We start from the raw sequence: 18,487 nt of genomic DNA, 5'->3' as shown, positions 1-18,487 counted from the left end.
TTCTTGTCATGACTCTTTTTTCGCATCAGTGTCTATATTTGCTCAAGAATTCCACTCTCTTCACATCTATTGCTACCATCATCCAGCCTCCCCCAGATGATGTCATTATCTCGTAGACGACTAGAGTTCTGAAGAAAATGAGGTGTCCTTCCGAGCCATTCCGTGGCCCCAGACACCGAACACGCACACGGATCTGGTGATGGTGGTATTTGGACTCTTGGTCAGGCACGGGACTCGTTCGATTCGCGCGGTGTGAAAAGGTACTTTGGATGGAGACGGGGAATGCCGAGTTGCCAACCGGGCGACTGGTTAGAGAGTGTGGTGTGAGAAGTGGTCTATGACTGGCCTGGTGGGATCGAGATCGCGAGATTGAGATGTTGGTCTCAAACGGCAAACAGCAGTGGACGGCGGCGGAGGAGCGGTGACTCAGCGGACAGCTTCTCAGGCATCTCGGAGGATGCTGACAGGTGCACCACGTCGTTCCCGCACGGGAAATCCGGTGGCTGGAGAAGTGTAGAGAGTCTGGAGAGAGAGCACATGGTTAGGATGCGGTTTCCCAAACTGACTTTGTCCTGCTGCTTTTGAGCCATCGTTTCAGGCAAGCCAGCCTTGCCCTTACTTGACTCTCTGCGCTCCCACTATTGCTGTATCTTGACGAGTCTTTCCATGACCACCGCACTCTACACATTGTTGCTGCTCAACCCATTCACAGTACCCGTTCATCGCTCAACACCTAAGATACCCATCGGTTCCATCTCCATCGCCTCCACTGTCACCGTCACCGTCACTGTCACCTACGCGCAATGCTGACCGCGGGTTTCGTACACCTTTCCATTGTCGATGGAAAATGAATCATTGGGATCCTCTCGCCCTCGCTTATGGCTGCTCTCAGCATCCTGTTCCTGTCACCTTCTGCTGACTTCCATGAGCACCCATCGTTCTCGTGCCTTTCCTCCCGCACTCCTCTCATCTCTTCTCCTCCCACCCAATCACTTCCCGCACGCCACACCCGAACTGGCTGTATTACCATCTCTGGTCATCGGTTTCATCGGCGGCGGCTCTAACCCGATACAGAAAATATCTCTGGCTCTCCCAGGACAGCCAACGGTTCTATGGAGTCACTGGTTGAATAATCCTGCAACCTGAAACGCCCAAGCCAGGCAGGTGGCCTACCTAGGCGACCAGGATACTCTCCTACCCGTAGTCGGGTCTCCCACACCGGGCCGAAGTCGACCACCGACCCAACTTTGTCACCGCTGGGTAGGTCTACGGAGTATTCGTCCACTCGCCGAAGAAATGCCCTAGAAAAGTTTGTTCTCATATCTTCCTCTTCGTCGAATCAAGGCCTCGATCCACATCGTCGCTGCTGCAACAACGCTTCTGAAAAAGCTTCAAGCTTTGGTTCAGCGAATACTCCACCTCTTCAGTAATGGAAATGGCGACTTTTTTCTTTTCGGCCGACTCTTCTGTCCGAGGCTCCGAGCCTTGTATGGGTTTCGGTGCCGTGCAACCCGCTAGCTCCTCCCTTGGCAATGGTTGGCAGACCGATTTGTCTTCTACCCAGTGCCTTTGGAGCGTATTATTCTCTACCTGGACGTCTAGGCGTCAATCAATGCATGAAACACCTTTGGGCACCCCGCGCCCTTTCCTTTTGTCCATACCACTGCATTTCCCGCACGTTATCGTACCACCGACACTTGCATTGGCCGTCGCTGCAAGTGGTCACAAGGACACCATCTCGTCGATCCCGCACTGGCTCCCGCTTCGGCGCTACGGCTGACCGCCCTGCACAATATTTTATGCACATCATGGATCGATGATCTTGTCACTTCTCTTCACCAAAATCCTTGGGAACCGAACTGCGGTCAAAGAGGGAATCCTTTGCTGGTGCACAACATGCTGATGATTAATTGGTATGAGTTCTAGTCTGTATATAGCTTAGCGTGTCGAAGCACATTGTCAAATGGATGGAAATATGTCCATTTCTGCGCCATGGATACGCCCTGTTCTCAAAGCAATATTTATATCGAATCGTAGGAGGTGTCTCGCGACGTATCACGAGCTTTATGTGTATCTGACACGGCGGGGGACGTATTCGTCTGATATGCCGCGCACCATCCTCTGAATGTACGAGTAGTACGAATGGTGGTTCCAAGCAATCTTTTCCACTGACAGTGGTCTGCCGAAGGTCACAGGCAGCAGGGTTCGTACTTGTACACATCCTCTCTTACAGATGCTGAAAATGTGGGGGGGTTGACAACGGCGATAATCCCTGCACTACTTCGACAGGGACCAACGTACTGACTAACCGATCAGGACAGGAGAGGAAGTTGTCGCATATGCAATTCGACAAAATAGGGCACCCGAGGGAGGCAGATCTGAGATGTAATTACAAGTGCATTCTACTCATGCTCTAGGCCTGGGTGGTAGCGCCCCCCTTATTTGATTGCCATGCCCATCCATATTCCTGTCCGCACCGACGCCGGCAACCCAGCCCGCGAGCCCAATATCCAACCAAGCCGCACACGCACAACCCGCGCGCCCGTCGTCCGGCGTTCAGATCTTCTCAAGGCTGCGCAAGCTGTAGAAAAGGAGATATGCCTCCTGTCTCAAGACGTCCTCGGTGGTGGTCGCACTGACAATCTCGTCGTCGAAGCGGAACCACTTGTTGTCCTGGCGGCAGAAGGCAAAGTAATGGCCGTTCTGGGCGTGCTCGCCCTGATGCACGACCACGCAGTCGAGGTCGTACATGAACTCGCTCTCCTTTCTCGCACCCGCACTCGCACCCGCTTTTGCAGAAGCCGGGGCGGAAGGATTCTTGGTCTCCTTGCCCTTCTCCTTGTCCTTGTCCTTGTCCTTGTCCTTTTTCTCGGCCTCGCCGCCGTCTTTCTTGTCTTTCTTCACCGCTTCGGTGGCACCCTTGGTGGGCGGCCGCGTCGTGTACGGGGCCATGTCGAGGTGCAAGCTGAAGTCGATCTTGCCTTCGTATTTCTCGGGCCCAAACACCCCGCTGGCGATCTGCTTCATGCCGAACCTCTTGACGTGCACGCAGAGGATGGCGGGCAGCTTCCGGATGCGCGTCTGCTTGGAGGCGGACCGCCGCGTGTTGCAGTTGTTGCACTTGTATTGCTCTGGCGACAGGGGCTCGGGCGCCGTGAAGGCGCGCAGACAGTCTTGGACGGTGGGGATGGTGATTTTGAGGTCCGCGGCCTTGTCCTTGTGAGATGCTTTGGTACCGTCGCCCTTCTTCGCGTTTTCCTTGTCGTCTTTGCTTCCATCGTGGCCGCCGCCGCCACCGGCATCTTTTTCTTTCGAGGCGGATTCTTTGGTGCTGCCGTCCTTGGCCCCCTTCTTCCGCTTCTTCATCTGTTTCTGGAAATCTAGCGAGATGCTCGAGAACTCGTCCTCTCTGCTCGACACGGTGTGACACGTGTCACAGGTGATCTGGCTGTTGTAGCGCCCGTAAAAGACCTTGTGGAAGAAGCAGACGCATTGCTTATCCAGTGTGGCGATCCCGTTGGCCTGGTTGGTGGCGTGGGACTTGTTTTCGGAAGAGGGAACGTACTGGGCTACACCCTCGTGTAGGCGGTCGATAATGCAGATGAACCACTCTTGAGCGTCTTGCTGGCCTTTGCCGGACATTTGCTGTTCGTGGGGCATGAGCATTAGGATTACCCAACCACGGGACAGGGGAAGGGAGAAGCCATAGGAATGAGAAGGGATAGCAACTTACCGGAATATTCTTCCACGAAGCAAATAAGAGGTTGACGGCATGGGCAGGGAGAGGCTGATCCACCATAGTAACATCAGAAAATAGCTCCGTCATTCCACACGCGACGCAAGTTTTCTGCTCCTTATTCTGAGAACCTTCCGCAGACCCGTCTTCGTCATCATCGTCGTCGGAATCGTTCTTGTCCTTCTTGTCAGGCTCCTTGGAGATCGGACAGGTGTGAATCGGGTGGCCCATTCCCAAGAAATAGCTTGCCAGTAGGGAATTGTGCACCATCATCTGCAGCACAGCGTTCATGTAGCAAGTCTCTCCCAGGTTGAACAAGCCGCGGACACCGGTCCTGCCGCACGGTCGTTGGGAGGTATTTGCTGTTAGATAGGAGTCGTCTTCGCCGTCGTTGGATTCTGTAATTTTCCGCTTCACCCCGTTGACCTTGTTGCTGATGGCGCTGCTTTTGCCGCTGCTGACTAACAATGCCGGGTCGTAGATCAGGTCATTGCAGTGACCGCAGTAGACGGAATTGTGAGAGACGGCGAACCCATGCTCCGTTTTGGAGAGGTGCTTGTTCAGCACCGCGAAGCTGCCGGAGAGAGAGCACGAGACGCACGAGTAGGTTGCAAAGTCCGGGTCGAGGTGGTTGTTGCTGTTGTCGCGAAAGGCGCTGATTTTGCTGGTGGCGTCGGCATCGAGATGCTCACAGCCCGCCGTGGGCATGTATTGCGCTGAAGCCATGACTATCGAGAAATCTTTCGGGGTGATGAAGATGGATGACGGGTTAGAACAGGGGACGAGGTGGATATATATAAAACAAAGTGGGTTGTTGGAGATTTCGAGTTCAGGAGAAATCAGAAGAGGCAAAATGTGTTAATAGCAAAACATCCACGATGAGGTTGCCCTTTGTCCTGTGATCCTCCTCAATAGCTGTTAGCAGTGACAATACCCATTTCCCATTTGTGAATACAAGGACAATAGAGACTGGGGCTATTGTGGATCGAGGTGGTGGCCGACAATCAAGGAACATTTTTGGGAGTGAAGCGATTATTTCTTGCGCTACCAGCGGCCGAAGCTTCGCCGTAGAACTACGGTGGGCCAATAGACCACCCACCTGTCGCAGCCTTGCATATCAAGGTCTAGACTCTTTGGCGGTAACCGACCATCTCCACACCGCGTCGCCTGCAAATCCAGCCCGCTCCTCCAAGCACGTTGCTGAAGATGGCGTCCATTTCCTCTCAACCCAACGGCCTCTCTCTTCATCGCTTTCTTTGAGGGTCTCACAGCCTCACCAGCACTGGGCCAGTACCAGAAAAAGCAAATCGTTAACTTCTACCGAGTAGGTCGTCATGGACTGCAACCCGCCCTCGACTCTCCGTGTACCCTGGTCGAACGCCTTCTTCAAGGGTAAGAAAAGAGCTCTTCAGGAATGTCGTTGAAGGCGGTGTCGATATCATCATCATCCCACATCGCCTCTTGAGCCTTTGATACCAAGTCGATGAACTCATAAGTCCACCAGTGCGACTGTCCTGGGCTTTGTGGCGGCAAGCGGACTCCATTCTCATCAGTGTAGCGAACCGACATCATGAAGACGAAGAGCTTAGCGCACGCCTGGATAATGAACTGGGCCTGGACGTGCGCCGCAATGGCTTTGTCTTGGTAACCTACGTACAAGGCCAAGTCATCCGCAGCTTCCTCTTTCTGAGCCTGATCCAAGTCCTCAGAGTCCCTGGTACCCGTTTCCAAAGTCTCCAGGAGCCCTGTCACACGAGCATTGATTTTGTGAGCCAAAGCCCAATCGAGTGCCGCGACTCGGAATATGTTCTCAAAAAACGCCTCGAATTTGTCACTCAACCTTCCTTTGTAGACGACCTCGTACTGAAACAAAGTCACTGTAGTGAAAGAGTTAGTAAGCTATTTGTAGGTGACAGGTGAAGTAGCTAAGTACTCACTGTTTGGTTGGAGCTCTTCCATCTTAACACAATATTGACAAGACGGAGGTAAGAAGGAGGAGTGCGAGGAGGAGGGTGTTGAGTGAGATAAAGCTTTGGAAGTCGTACGTGTGATGGATGGGGCTTTTGGACCTCGACGTCTTCCGGTGGTCTGTACGCAGGGAATCTTTGTCTCGCTTTCAAGGGTTCGTCCTTGGGAGATGATGGTGTTGTCGACTGGGACGGCCTGTCGACGGATAATGGTGGCTAACAGGCTCTGGAGATGACAAGCGCTAGAAGAGAAGTCCCCCTTTTCTAATTGTGCATGGCAGGACAGCTTAAAGAACAAGTCTGGCCGGACAGATTCCATCCACGAATCTGGCGTATGGGGTTGATGAATTAGTATCTCGGCGTCGTAGAAGAGCCCTAATGGACTCTCTCGGCGAGAACAAAAGGCCATGATGTCGTGAGACTGCAACTCGATGACACCGTCGCCTACTTACTTCCCCTCGCTCTACCCCGTGGTAGACCACTTCCTCTCGAACCACGGCTGCTGACACTTCCTCTACTTCCTCTTGTCCCTGCAGCAGCATTTCCACGACTAGCAGGCAGATTGCTCTGCTTGATAGTTGAGGTAGTTCCGGGTGTTAGCGATGGAGCCATGCTTTTACGGCGTGGAGTTGCCTTCAAGCTTGCGAAACTTGCATCTGCTGCAGTCATAAAGGTGGCATCTGCACTGCCCTCGCCGAGCCTTCCATCACCAGCGGTGGTGTTGTTTTGCATTGTCGTCGACTGATCGTCGAGATTTCCCTGGTCTCCCTGCTGACGCTTTTGCCAGCGCTTGATGGACTCAGAGATTGGAGCCTGGAGCAGAAACATCACTGTCAACGCCGTCCCGACAGCAGTCACAGAGCGACAATGTCAAAGAGGAGATGGAGACATGCGACTCACCTCTGGGAAATCAACAACAAAGGCATTCATATTCAACCCATACAAGAAACTGGCAAAACTCTCCCCAAACCGACTGAGACTCTCGTGCATGAGTTGCAAGTGCATCAAATTCGCCTCCAGGTCAGCCATCGAATCACTTAATTCTGCGAACTGGGGCTCCAGCGAGTCGAGCGGCAATCCAGGCCCCGTGAAGATCCCATTATTTTGGTGGACGGAGGCACGGAATGAGGAACGCGACGAAGGGCGGAGAGGAGTCGTCGGCCGGGAAGTAGGTGAGCGCGACCTCGTCCGCACAGGCATTTGAGACGCTGTGCGAGGCTGTGACATCGTTTCTACAGAGCAATAGGCTCTAGGTAGACGCTGATGTTGAGTTCAGTACCTATGTTTTCTGTGCAACGGACGGGAGTTGGTGCGAAGTTGGCATTTCGTGGACGTGTCCGTGTCCACCAATTACAATCCGGCAGTTTCCGCGCGTTCGGAAGAATCATTGATACGAGATTGTTCCGGCGAGGCTACAAGGCTGGAGAATGCTACCAATTTGCCGAATTAAAAGCAAGATGCTCGTGGGCGTGGGCGCAGCTCTTTGAAATCCAGGCGACTGAACAAAGGTATTTCAGGAAACTATTACATGTGTGGCCAAGCTATGGAAATAGCTGCCATCACTGAACACGACGCTCTAGAGTTCAGCAAGGCCCTGAGACCCATCGAAACCTGGCTGACCCAACTCCAGGTCCACAGTCCTTGTTTTTCCCGAATGTATGCTCATTGGACTTGTAAGAGGATCAATCCCGTCCCTACGTCCTGTTCTGTCAAGGTCGGCCATTCGCTGCTTGCCCAAACATCCCTTTGTAGGTAACACAAGATGCTTCCTTCAGCTCAAATCCCGTCGAAATCACCGCCTGGGGCATCGTCATCGTCCATTTCTCCCTCCACGATCTCCTTTGCAAGCTCACGCTCGCGTTCACGTGCCTCTTGGGCATTCTTGAGCTCTAATCTGTGTTGGTTCATGGGAAAACGCATAGCCTGTTCCAAGATTAGCACCAGACTTGCGAAGCATGTTAGAAGTCACATACCTTGACGCTCTCATCGTGCAAAGCTAAGCAAGCTTGGATACGCTCATGGAAAGCGTCGCCCGGCTCTCTGGTAGCGTATATATCTCCCACTTCCTTGCTCTTCATGTACCCACGCTCATGATCCAGGCTGGCCTCAATGACCCCATCGCGAATTGCCTTTGCCACAATGTACTCTGCAGACTCTTCACTGTCTAGTCCAAGTCGTAAGCACATATCGCGCAAAGAGATTCTCGCATACGACAGAGACATCATGCGAATGCCGGTCTTGATCACATTCTGCCGCAGTCTCAAAATCAGGGTGTACGTATCATCTTTTCTAAAGGTGGCGTTGTACCGCTGAACCAAGGTCTGGAAACCGATCACATCTCCAGAGCTGACGGCTTGCACGAGTTGAAGGTATGGCTGCAATGCTTTCTCTAAACTGGGCTGGCGGAAGATTGCACGGTCCGGAATGTCTCCCATCAATAGTTCAACCACAATAAGCATTTTGGTCGATGCTTGATAAAACCCACTGGCTTTGTAGGACGTTGGTGACTTCCGCGTCGCTCCTGTCAGGTGCTCGTGAGCTTCAGTGTACGAAAGTTGGATTGCTCGGATACGCCCAAGGTAGTACAAATATCTGGCAATCTGATTGTTGGCAGCAGTGGGAGGTAATTTGGTGTGGGATATCAATAGGTCTGCTTGAGTGACGTGAGAGGTAGAAAGATAATTCCGCAGAAGCAAAGTCGTGACCGCAGCTTGTATATCCTGATCCTTTCTCAGTGTTGCAGTTCGTAGAGCATCAAGGAGAGGCTTCCGGATCGAGATCAACGCAGCGGCAGGCGAAGGGGGCAAGGGCGCCATTTCTTCAAAGAATAGCGCATAGTAAAAGTACACCCGAGCCGACAGCGAATCCAATGTTCGACGGTTCAACGTCCGAAGATGTTCAACCAGTGCGCTTGAAAATTGGGCGCCTGCGTTGACTGATTTCTTATCGTAGAGGTGGACTTGTACCAAGATCGACAGGTAGACGTCTATCTCGGGGAGGACCTCTTTGTGTGAGTTCTTTTGGTGTACTGAATCCCTCTTCCCATGCCATTCCTCAACTTGTTGGGTTGGAAAGGACGGGTCATCCTTAACGGCGCTGAGGAGTGACATTGCCGTCGCAGTTGGTGTTGCGTAAGTGCTGGTAACAACAGAGGCTATCACATAAGCGGACAGGTGTTTTCGGATCGAAGGTATGGAACGGAGGACTCTCAGGCTGAATCGAGGATCAAACTGGCTGACAGCGCGTTCCAGTAACGGAAGATTGGCTTTGATTTCTGGATCGATGTCAGTAACACATCTCCAACAACTGAAATACTGTGCGACTCACCCTCGATTGCCTTTTCTTGAGGATCAACTTCCTCTTCGCCTTCCTTTTTGTCCTCCTCATCTATTGCCCCATTTGTAAGATCTACGTCAGTAGCTTTCTGAGGTGCACTTGGAGTGTTGGAGCCCTTTGCGGGTGGAACGACAACTGTCATCTCGTCATCGCCATCCTTTTCCTTCGCTTGCTTTGGCGTCTTCTTGGAATTTTTAGAATCCTCCTTCATTTCGACGTCGTCCGAACCGTTGATGCCATTCCGGGTGGGATCGGTGCCGTTGAGATGGGGTTTGTCGCCGCTCATGTCTTCGGCGGAAGCTAGAAATGTTGTTCTGGGAGATGAATCGGACTGCTGCAGAGGCAGGGTCAAGCTGAGATAGGCGTATGGCTTATCTTTGTTGTGCGGAGGTCTCTTGTATGGAAAGGAGGACTTGTATCAAGGCAAGATCGGGCTACTCAGTTGGCATATGCCCGGAGTTTCGAGGTCTTGGTCCGCCACCAATCACAGGTCCGTAGATGCGATCGACTTTGTAGGGTATACAATCGCGGTGCAAACCCGAGAAAAGGAGGTCGGACTTGAAGGGAGAATGCTCGGGATGAGGTAAGGGTTGGGTTGAAGCAACAGAAGTCTGAATGGAGATGGGAATGGAGATGCAGTCAGTGAGTAACTAGTGGTGATTTCTTACCTTTGGCTGGCGCTTGCTGTTCATAGCGCAGCCGCAGCTCGCCAGGCACAACAGACAGACGCGTTCGGTGTCTCTCCACACGCCACAAACTAATCACCAACAAATCATTCATTGAACCCATGATGCACTTATGAGGCGCCTTGACGGTGCGAATGATGTACTTTCTTGGGGACTCAAATGCTGTTGACATCATGGTCGCTTCGTACACTCTGTAACTGCAAGATACAGCAACAGCGCAGGTGAGAGAACTAAAACTGGGACACGTGCTTCAACATTGAGCAGCAAGATGGCTCTCCTTGCGAACCATCTAGAGCAGATTTCATTGTCTGCGAAGTCTATATCCGAGCTGGAGTATGCATATAACATTGGCCTTCTCGTTCTCTTTCACTGACTGCGTCGCAGATTCCCTCCCCCCAAGATCTTCACAAATGCTTTGCTCAACAATCAGGAGATCACAACCCTGATTCGCGATACAGAACCTCATGAGCGCGCTCTCTTCTCAATCGACCCCAATGCTATCAACAGGAATCGTCCACAGAATGGCTTTCGGCCTACAGACACGAAAAATGGTCTTCAAGGCCGTCAGAGTGGTTTTCCGTCCGCGCGTCCCATAAAACAATCGGCGGTCTCAGCGCTGTTGGGCAAAGAGATGCTCCAGGAGATCAGACAATCTAGCAGTGGGCGATCTCGTGAAGGTGTGAACGTTGAAGTCCTCCTTCGCGGAGCAGAAAGACTCTGTGAGGTGTACACCGTGGCAGGAGCGACAGACAGAATTCGAGCCCTCCGCAATCGTCACCGAGAAGTCGCAAGCTCGATAGCTATGCTCGAGGACAAAGTCTCCGGGCAACAATCGCTTTTAAACCGCACGAACCGGGCATTGAATCCTGAAGAAGGGGGAGATAAGAATGATCTGGAGCAAGATCCGGTCTACCACAATGATGCGCTTGGCTTCATGGAAGAGGATTTCCAGGTGGAAGAGGAAGAAATCCGCGAGTTGGAGGCTAGGAAGAAAGCCTTGGAAGAGCGTGTCTCTGGCATGGAAAGAGACCTCGGCGGCCTTCTCAAGTGATAATACACGTCTTGAGACGTGGCATTTCTCCATGAGCAATCGAGTGGCTCAGAACCGCGTCAGCCTCGTGCTTGGGCCAAACAGCTGATTCAAGCGATGATTGACGCGTCGAGCCACCTGCGTTTGGGCGACCGACAGACTGATGCATACCGCAAAAGCTCCCTGTGTCGTTCACACATCGGTCCTGTTCTAACGGCTCGTTAATACGGTTGCAAGTCAGATACACGGGCGACTCCTCCTAATGCCTGGCTCGTCAATGCAGCCGCACTGCGCTGAATGTCAGCGGTCATCATCATGCAGCGGGCAACAGGATGTTGAGGCATTCGCTATTACCACCCGGTTTCAGAGAGGGTTGTACTCGGTATAACCAGGGCTACAACATCACCATGTGCGTTAACAGATCTCCCGGAGAAGGATGTCAAACAGTTCTCAACAATTTCGCCTCGCCGGCCACCAGCTGACAGGAGTCGGCGGCTTGTGGCATATCGCGGCGCTCAAAAGCAAGAGGGACGTGCACTTTCGCTTGGGAGAAATCCTCTACTCGCTTACGTGGAAATGATTCCTTCTTGTCAATATTCTCAAAGTCCTAACTCCACCTTTTGCACTCAAGTCAAGACGGATAGTTAGTAGCATGTGGCTACCAGGGGCTACTGAAGCCACGCTTCTGTAGTGGGGCGCATAGCCTTTGTTCTTGTCGACAGTCAGTGCTCCGTGCGATCAATCTACTCGGTGAAGGACTAGAAATAGGTCGAACCTCCTAAAGAAGTAAGACGGTAGACGTTGAAAGTGGATTGGCGCATGCTAGGCAAAACTTCGTTGGGGACCAAGAGGGCGACTTGTAGAATTTGATGTAGTCTTACCTTTGAGAGAGTCTTGCATGCATGCTTCAGGGGGGCGCCGCCTTGTACGTAGGAGGAGGATGAAAAGGGTAAGGTGGCACCCGAAGCATACCTAGTAGGTAGCCAATACCTAGGACTGGTATAGTATAGGTAGAAGCTACAGATAAACAGTTCAACTAGATTCCCCCATCTGTGGGCGTCTGGGGGGGCCTGGTGCTGTAGTGCCCAGTTAAGGCCAGGGGATGCAGGTGGCCGGCCGTTGTCAGAGGCCAATGGCAGCGGGGCTTCTTCCTGCATAGGCGTCGAAGAGCAGCAGTCAAACTCGGACACCTACGAACATGTGTCCACTAGGCCATGGGCTTGTCCCCAGCTAGCTAGGGAAATCATGCAGCTCCGACAGAGGACCAGTAGCATGCCCGGATTTCTTCCCCTTAAGCACACCCAGAGTTCAGGGCCGATAGGATGCAATTGGGCGCGGGGCCTGGGTCCGTGATGGGCAGCATCCACAGCAATGGGTGTCAAACAGTGAGAGAGGCACCCCATGTCCCGATTGAAACACCAGCCCCGAAAAAGCCCAGCACTCGACCGCGGACGCCATCCAGCAATCAATCACTCAGTCACTCGTCCTTGCTCAGTCCGTCCTCACAGTCGCTGCTTGACACTTTCATTGCGCTCGACCTTCTTTTTTCTACAAAGTCGAAGCGATCGTCCAGCTGACAGCGACAGCGCAGCTCGTTCTTTCACTTGTGTTAATAGGGGGACTGACCTTTTCAGCCTCGAAATTTCCCCCAAACTCCCTCAACTGCGGAGCGGAACCGGTGATCATCGCCCTGTCCATCCTTTGCGACCGCCGCTTCCAGTCGCAAGAAAGGGCTCGCAGACGCCTCACTCGAACTCAGCATAGTGACCAATCGAAGTGTCTTGCCTCGATACTCATAACGACGCTCTGCAGAGTCCTCAATTGCCACGAAGCTTGAGTCGATTTCTGCCAGACTAATTTCCGCACTCAGTTTCGTATCAACCCGGGCATCCCCATGGATCACTGATTGCTTTATTGCGACTGCAATTGCCCTGCCAGCAGCAACTCTTTTCCTCACTGCCTGCTCCCTTCCTTGCATCGATATCTCTCCAACATGGCGCAACTACGGAGCATGGGGTCAGGAACGGACGTCCTTTCCATGTCTGCAAAATCTACGAGAGCCACTCTCCCACACGCCGCAGCACCCCCTTCATACGTCTCAGTTTCCGAAGCCGAGAAGCTGGTCTACGCAGAGATTGATCGTCTAGTCAAGATTTCAAACAACGCCGTCCATTTGCTCAATGGGTTTCTGGATCAGATACTCTATGACATTCTGTCCAAATCGCAGTCGACTGCATTGGGTGCAGTCAGAGCTGCAATCCCGCTGGTCTTAAAACAGAGACTGGGACGTGCAGCAATAAAAGCTGCTGACGAGGAATTACAAGACTATTTGGAAGAAGACGAACTGGAGAATATCCAAAACCACCCAGCTGTCCTTGACCCCCGGGCTGAGTTCGACGTTGACCTTGCTTGGAAACTCACCAGGCTGCGCTGTATGGTTTATGCCAAACTTGGAGACATGGAAGAGGAAGACGAGGAGGATTACCTGGATGGCGACGACGTGAGGGAACATTTGAGTCAAGTGAAAGAGGCTTACAGATCCTCTGCAAGAATCTCCCCACACTCTGCGATCTTCCTATCTACTATCCTTGAATTCATCGCCGAGCAAGCCCTATGCATTGCGGCGCAGCATGCAAGGAAACGAACTTTGTACATCAAAGATGCGGCTCGAGAAACGGCTCCCGCCCAGCAGCACCCAGACCCAGATGTGATCTTCTTGGAAGAGATAGACATGTCGGGTATCGGCAAAGAAGGGCCTCTAATCCGACTTTGGCGGTCATGGAAGGGCAGCATCCGGACTGGCGGCAGCATGTCCTCACGTCCCACAACGCCCAACATTATGTCGCCCCTAAGCCCAGAGTCTCCCATGCAGGAATGGAAGTTCCCTGCGGCTCCAGTGATCCCGCCGATCCAAGAAGAAGGAAGTAGATCTGTTACGCCAGCAAACATCCCTCTACCAATGACCGAAAATGATGTCGATGAAATAGAGGTACCGGGGCTGGCTCGTACTTTCGAAGAAGTAGAGACCAATGAACAGCGCCCTACTCCGGGAGACCGGCGGCCCACGAGCATGTTAGTTATGCCCGGCCAGTTCCCAGCTTCGTCAGCTGCCGATGAACATCCAGAGAGGCCATCTCCAAGTAGAAGGAGATCGAGATCGGTCCCAACTTCTTCCAAAGCTTCTTCCAGCGCACAGTTGGCGACTAGATCAGGACTCTCCCCACCCCTGCCTGTTCATGGAGACAAGGATGAAATGGGCGACACAGAGGGGATAAGGGACGAGGAAGTTCAACACCCTCGGGATGGAAGCAGATCTGTTCTGCGTTCAAGTGCAATCGGCGCCACTGTTGCTACCATCGCTGGTGCACTCAACGTTGAAGCAGCCAAAGCTTTCCGGAGAGAACGGCCGAGCCACGAGTTGACTCCGCCAGTCTCTCCTGAATCTGGTGGAGAACAACGAATGTCAAATAACACAGGAGATGATCTCGAACGGATGCATATACCAACGCGATTGTCAGCCACTGGCATGGATGTTGTGGATCCAGAATCTCACGAAGGTACAGGCGATCCCGAAGACCTGGCTCTGAGCTCCAGCGATGGAGAAGGGGCCGCGGCCGCAAACGACCATACGAACCCTAGAGATTCTGGATTCAGCGTTGCTGGCCCTGCGAATGATATTCATGAGCACGAGCAAGAGGTAGCCGCAGACGAAACAGAGCCACAGATCACAAATCACCATGATTATGAACAAGTTCAGGGGGAAAGCGGAGCCGCTGGTCGCAGTTCGAGGTATTCGAATTTGGGATACGCGACGATCTTCCAAACACCGGATACGAGTTCAGGCTATAGCAACCCAAATTCTACCCGTTCATTTGTGCAAGGAATGGCGCGCTCAAATGACGCTGGTGCGAACTCAGCTACAACCACACCAAGCACAACATCTGCGTGGCCGGCGGTAATTCCGAATAGGAGATCGTCATTAGACCCACAGAAACCCGAATACTTGCAAAGCGAAATGCGAGCTCCCCAGCAACTGCCACCATCGTACCACTCGTCGGAAAACCAAGAGCCAGCCGAGAAACCGCAAGAGTTAATCCCGCGGTTTGCGACCTCAGCCTTGGCTACGCAGAATGGCCGTTCAAGAAGTGGAAGCGCAAAGGACGGAAGGCCATCAACATCAGGTTCTGGGACAGTTCGACGGCAACACATTCGGCTTCGTTCAGACAACGAGGAAGTGTGGCCGCGGGAGGACTTGGACCGAGCGAAAAAGAGTCTTGATCTTTTGATTGACAGCGACGAAACGCTCCATTATACTCTGACACCTGCGTCTGCCAATGTGGTATGCAAGTATTTGTCTTCTATTTTGCAAAGCGCTGACAACTTTACAGGGAGGAAAGGTAAAGGTGAAAAGCCAGACTCAGGAACTGGCAGATTTCTTCAGGACGACTGCGCCTCCGGGAGAAGAAGTCCGCCCAAAGTCGTCTCGCTCTGCGAAAGACGGTCTCCGAGCAAACCCTCCTGCGACTTCTATCAAATCAACCCAACCGCAAACATCTGGTCAGCAATCTGCCGCCTCGCCTTCTAAGCCTAAGAATCGTCTTGGTGAACCGCGTGAGGCTCGGATGGTGCGAAACAACACCCGGGATCTCGCTGATTATGCACGGTCTACCGGGCCAGAACATGAGGCACAGCTCCCCAAGTTGCTTAGTGCGCGTCCTGCTACTGCTCAAAGCGCCAGGGCGGAATTGTCTCTTAGGGAAAAGGTCTTTGGGGTGGATGGTGAAAACCGTCCTAGCACAACATCTGGCAAGCCCTCGAGTCGATTGAAGTACCAGGCTAGAGATGCCCGAGGGCCTCGAACGGCCGAAAGTTCCGATTTGATTGATTTCATCAGAGAAGGCCCTCCAAGGGCCCCTGGCGAACATCGGATAGACCGGAGCGTGGCCCCGTTTCGAACGACGATGGATTCTGACGATTTGAATGCACTGGCGCCTCCGCCTGAGCTCGACGCCAAGGGACGCAACTCTGACGGCAGCGCTCAAGAAAGTGCAATGACGGTCAAATCAATGCCCTCATCAATGAACTCCCGTACTGGCTTACTGGACTCGACAAACCGTGCTGCCGGGAAGTTCACGAATGGATTTGGATCCTCTGCAACTGCAATATCGAAACAGCCCGTCATTCCCGAGACAGATGGCATGCCCAGGAGAAACCGGCCGAAAATCCGAGACCCATACGCGATCGATTATTCTGATGAAGAGGAAGAAGAGATGGAAGAGGAGCACGAGCCGCCGAGACGCAGAACCGACGAAGAATCACTTGTTGATTTTCTCCGGAACACCGCACCTCCTCCTGGCATGACGACTCAACCCATTCTTGCTGCAATGCCCAACCCTACTCAGCCGGATCCAGCAAGCATGGTGAGGCAATCGACGAGCAGCACCAAGCTAAAAGACTTCCTACCTGGTGGTTCAGCGTCATCGGCCAGAAATAATCCACACGCAAGCGGGAACACTGCAACGCCTAACACAAGACCAGTCAATATCGCACGCGCAGAATCTCCTCACTTAACACAGGTGGGCTCAAGAATGGACAAATACAGACCGACGACAACAACACATGCTCCGCATGTAGAGCGAAACAGACAAAAGATGCGCGTCCAACCGAGAGATGCTACCACGAACTCAAATGGTGGCGGTACTGCGGATTTAGCTGCGTACTTGATGAGTTCAGGACCACCACCGGGCGTAAATGAAAAGCCGCCACAAAAGTTGGGAGGTAATGTGCAGAAGGATCAGGCGGGGTTTCTGAAGTTTTTCCAGAGACGGGGAAGTGTGAGAAAGTGATCAGGAAAGTGGACGATGATGTGATGAAGGTCCAGAGGGATCTGTATTGAGCACTGGGTGCCCGGGATGTGACAAAAGATAATGCCCATTCAATGCTGTGCTAGGAAGCAATGTAGGAGGGGGAAAGGCCACCGAACTGTCACATTGGTAAAGGGGTGTTTTTCTCTGCTGGAGCTGGATAGTCAGATACCCGAGCAAATCTGTTCTGCCATGTAGATTAGCGTCAGGGGCGCTCTGAGAGATTGTCAATATACACAAAATGTTCCATCCTGTAATAAGAAGAGTACGAGGTAGTATCTGTCCCATTCCTGGTCGCGTGCCTCACAAATCCAGGGGCCGGGAAAAGGGGCTTCACTCTCACCGCCCACGTGATCCAGGTTTTGTACACAGTTTCTGCCACTCCTGAACATTGAATTTCCATCTTCAAGGTCTGCCAATTTGAACAACTTGCTACACGCTTTCTTCTCCCCTCCTTACAGTACCACATTTTCTCTGTACCTGAGCCGCGGCGCGGCCTTTGTTTGTTTTCCTTTCCACCTTCCCTTTGCGCACTTCATCGACGACCGGAGTGGTGGTTCGTCCTCAGAATGACGCGGCTCGCAGTCTTCTTCCTCTCCCTCCTCCTATATCCTTTCCTTTCTTCCGCACTCAAGTTTGAACTTGTTGCCCAGCCGGGACATAGTGCCAAAAACGAACGGTGTATACGGAACTTTGTCACAAAGGATACCCTGGTCGTGGTCACGGCAATTGTGAGCGGGAGCAGAGGCGATGGGCAGATGGTCAACATGCACATCAAAGACGCCGTAGGAAACGATTACGGTAGACCCAAGGATGTTGCAGGGGAGAAGAGGATGGCATTCACAAGTTTGGCGGATACCGCATTTGATGTGTGCTTTGAGAATACATTGACGGGCCGATGTGAGTGCCTTTAACCCCATTGTCAAATCTTTCCGGTGGAAATGCAATATCAGGACTAACAAGTCAATGAAGCCGCTGTTCCCAATCCCACTCGCCATGTCGAACTCGACATTGATATTGGGGCTGACGCCCGCGACTGGTCCGCCATTCAAGCCAACGAAAAGCTGAAGCCTGTGGAAGCGGACCTGCGAAGAATAGAGGAGACAGTCAATGAGATCGTCCAAGAGATGGAGTACCTCAGGATCAGAGAGCAGAAGTTGCGGGATACCAACGAGAGCACGAATGAAAGGGTCAAATGGTTTGCCTTTGGGACGATGGGAATGTTGGTGGGTCTGGGAGCGTGGCAGGTCGTGTATTTGAGGGCCTACTTCAGGTTTGTTTTTCCTTTATCGCCTGTTCCAATCGCGTTTGTGATCTTGTGCGCCGGCTTTCTTCGATCAGTGCTCACGAGTGTTGTTATCCAGGTCGAAGCATCTGATCTAAACGACTCCCCCTCGAATGGATTCGGAACTCACGCCACGATACTGGAGTCTCTCACCGAATGTAAACGGCCAGGAGGGGAACACAAAAGCTCATGGACAACCAAAAGGGTCATGTTTGCATGTGCCATTGTATGGGTTTTCCAGAAGTATGATCTTGTAATACGAGGAAAGAACGATCTTTGGTATACTCACGGCAATAGAGGATGGCCTGCTTGCCTCTTCCGAAGAAGCTGGGCGTGTACAAGGCCACTCGCGCTGCCTTACCAGTTCTATATCCAGGTTCCAGGAAATGCGAACGCTCGTGAAAGGGAGCTTACTACCCGGCTTTTCCAACGGCCTCTGACAAACAGTTGTTAGGTTTTTGGATGAGATGAGGAATATGTTAGCAAAAACTCTCCGAGGCAGTCTGTCTACCATATCCAGAAAGGCGTTCCATTCCCTTGGATTGGGTAAGAGATCGCACGTTTTTGTTCTCTCCGGTGAATT

At 52.5% G+C, this 18,487-nt stretch overlaps 7 protein-coding genes across 7 annotated transcripts; 4 read left to right on the top strand and 3 right to left on the bottom strand.

The window, feature by feature from the left end:
• The first annotated feature begins 793 nt into the window (after nt 1–793).
• On the top strand, nt 794–2,134 carry PV07_07894 (uncharacterized protein). Its single transcript, XM_016395011.1, has one exon. The coding sequence runs from the start codon at nt 1,430–1,432 to the stop codon at nt 1,778–1,780; it is 351 nt and encodes a 116-aa protein (XP_016248430.1). The 5' UTR covers nt 794–1,429; the 3' UTR covers nt 1,781–2,134.
• Nucleotides 2,135–2,355: 221 nt separating this feature from the next.
• PV07_07893 (uncharacterized protein) lies at nt 2,356–4,727 on the bottom strand. Its single transcript, XM_016395010.1, has 2 exons — nt 3,734–4,727; nt 2,356–3,645 (listed from the first exon to the last, which is right to left on the bottom strand). Exons 1-2 carry the CDS (start codon nt 4,460–4,462, stop codon nt 2,557–2,559), a joined length of 1,818 nt encoding a protein of 605 aa, XP_016248429.1. The 5' UTR covers nt 4,463–4,727; the 3' UTR covers nt 2,356–2,556.
• Nucleotides 4,728–4,837: 110 nt separating this feature from the next.
• On the bottom strand, nt 4,838–6,980 carry PV07_07892 (uncharacterized protein). Its single transcript, XM_016395009.1, has 3 exons — nt 6,604–6,980; nt 5,674–6,516; nt 4,838–5,613 (listed from the first exon to the last, which is right to left on the bottom strand). Exons 2-3 carry the CDS (start codon nt 6,110–6,112, stop codon nt 5,123–5,125), a joined length of 930 nt encoding a protein of 309 aa, XP_016248428.1. The 5' UTR covers nt 6,113–6,516; nt 6,604–6,980; the 3' UTR covers nt 4,838–5,122.
• Nucleotides 6,981–7,138: 158 nt separating this feature from the next.
• On the bottom strand, nt 7,139–9,678 carry PV07_07891 (uncharacterized protein). Its single transcript, XM_016395008.1, has 3 exons — nt 9,031–9,678; nt 7,677–8,977; nt 7,139–7,626 (listed from the first exon to the last, which is right to left on the bottom strand). The coding sequence occupies exons 1-3, from the start codon at nt 9,323–9,325 to the stop codon at nt 7,480–7,482; spliced, it is 1,743 nt and encodes a 580-aa protein (XP_016248427.1). The 5' UTR covers nt 9,326–9,678; the 3' UTR covers nt 7,139–7,479.
• A 103-nt stretch (nt 9,679–9,781) lies between these two features.
• PV07_07890 (uncharacterized protein) lies at nt 9,782–11,739 on the top strand. The gene is made up of 2 exons (XM_016395007.1): nt 9,782–10,058; nt 10,110–11,739. Exons 1-2 carry the CDS (start codon nt 9,994–9,996, stop codon nt 10,774–10,776), a joined length of 732 nt encoding a protein of 243 aa, XP_016248426.1. The 5' UTR covers nt 9,782–9,993; the 3' UTR covers nt 10,777–11,739.
• Nucleotides 11,740–12,190: 451 nt separating this feature from the next.
• Nucleotides 12,191–16,881, top strand: PV07_07889 (uncharacterized protein). The gene is made up of 2 exons (XM_016395006.1): nt 12,191–15,094; nt 15,144–16,881. The coding sequence occupies exons 1-2, from the start codon at nt 12,749–12,751 to the stop codon at nt 16,599–16,601; spliced, it is 3,804 nt and encodes a 1,267-aa protein (XP_016248425.1). The 5' UTR covers nt 12,191–12,748; the 3' UTR covers nt 16,602–16,881.
• A 307-nt stretch (nt 16,882–17,188) lies between these two features.
• PV07_07888 (endoplasmic reticulum vesicle protein 25) lies at nt 17,189–18,002 on the top strand (the record flags this gene model as incomplete). Its single annotated transcript, XM_016395005.1, has 3 exons — nt 17,189–17,519; nt 17,592–17,892; nt 17,984–18,002. The coding sequence occupies 3 exons, from the start codon at nt 17,189–17,191 to the stop codon at nt 18,000–18,002; spliced, it is 651 nt and encodes a 216-aa protein (XP_016248424.1).
• Nucleotides 18,003–18,487: the final 485 nt, after the last annotated feature.

Source organism: Cladophialophora immunda, assembly GCF_000835495.1.
Source record: "Cladophialophora immunda strain CBS 83496 unplaced genomic scaffold supercont1.4, whole genome shotgun sequence".
Lineage (NCBI taxonomy): Eukaryota > Fungi > Ascomycota > Eurotiomycetes > Chaetothyriales > Herpotrichiellaceae > Cladophialophora > Cladophialophora immunda.
This window is presented reverse-complemented; position numbering and strand designations above follow the sequence as displayed.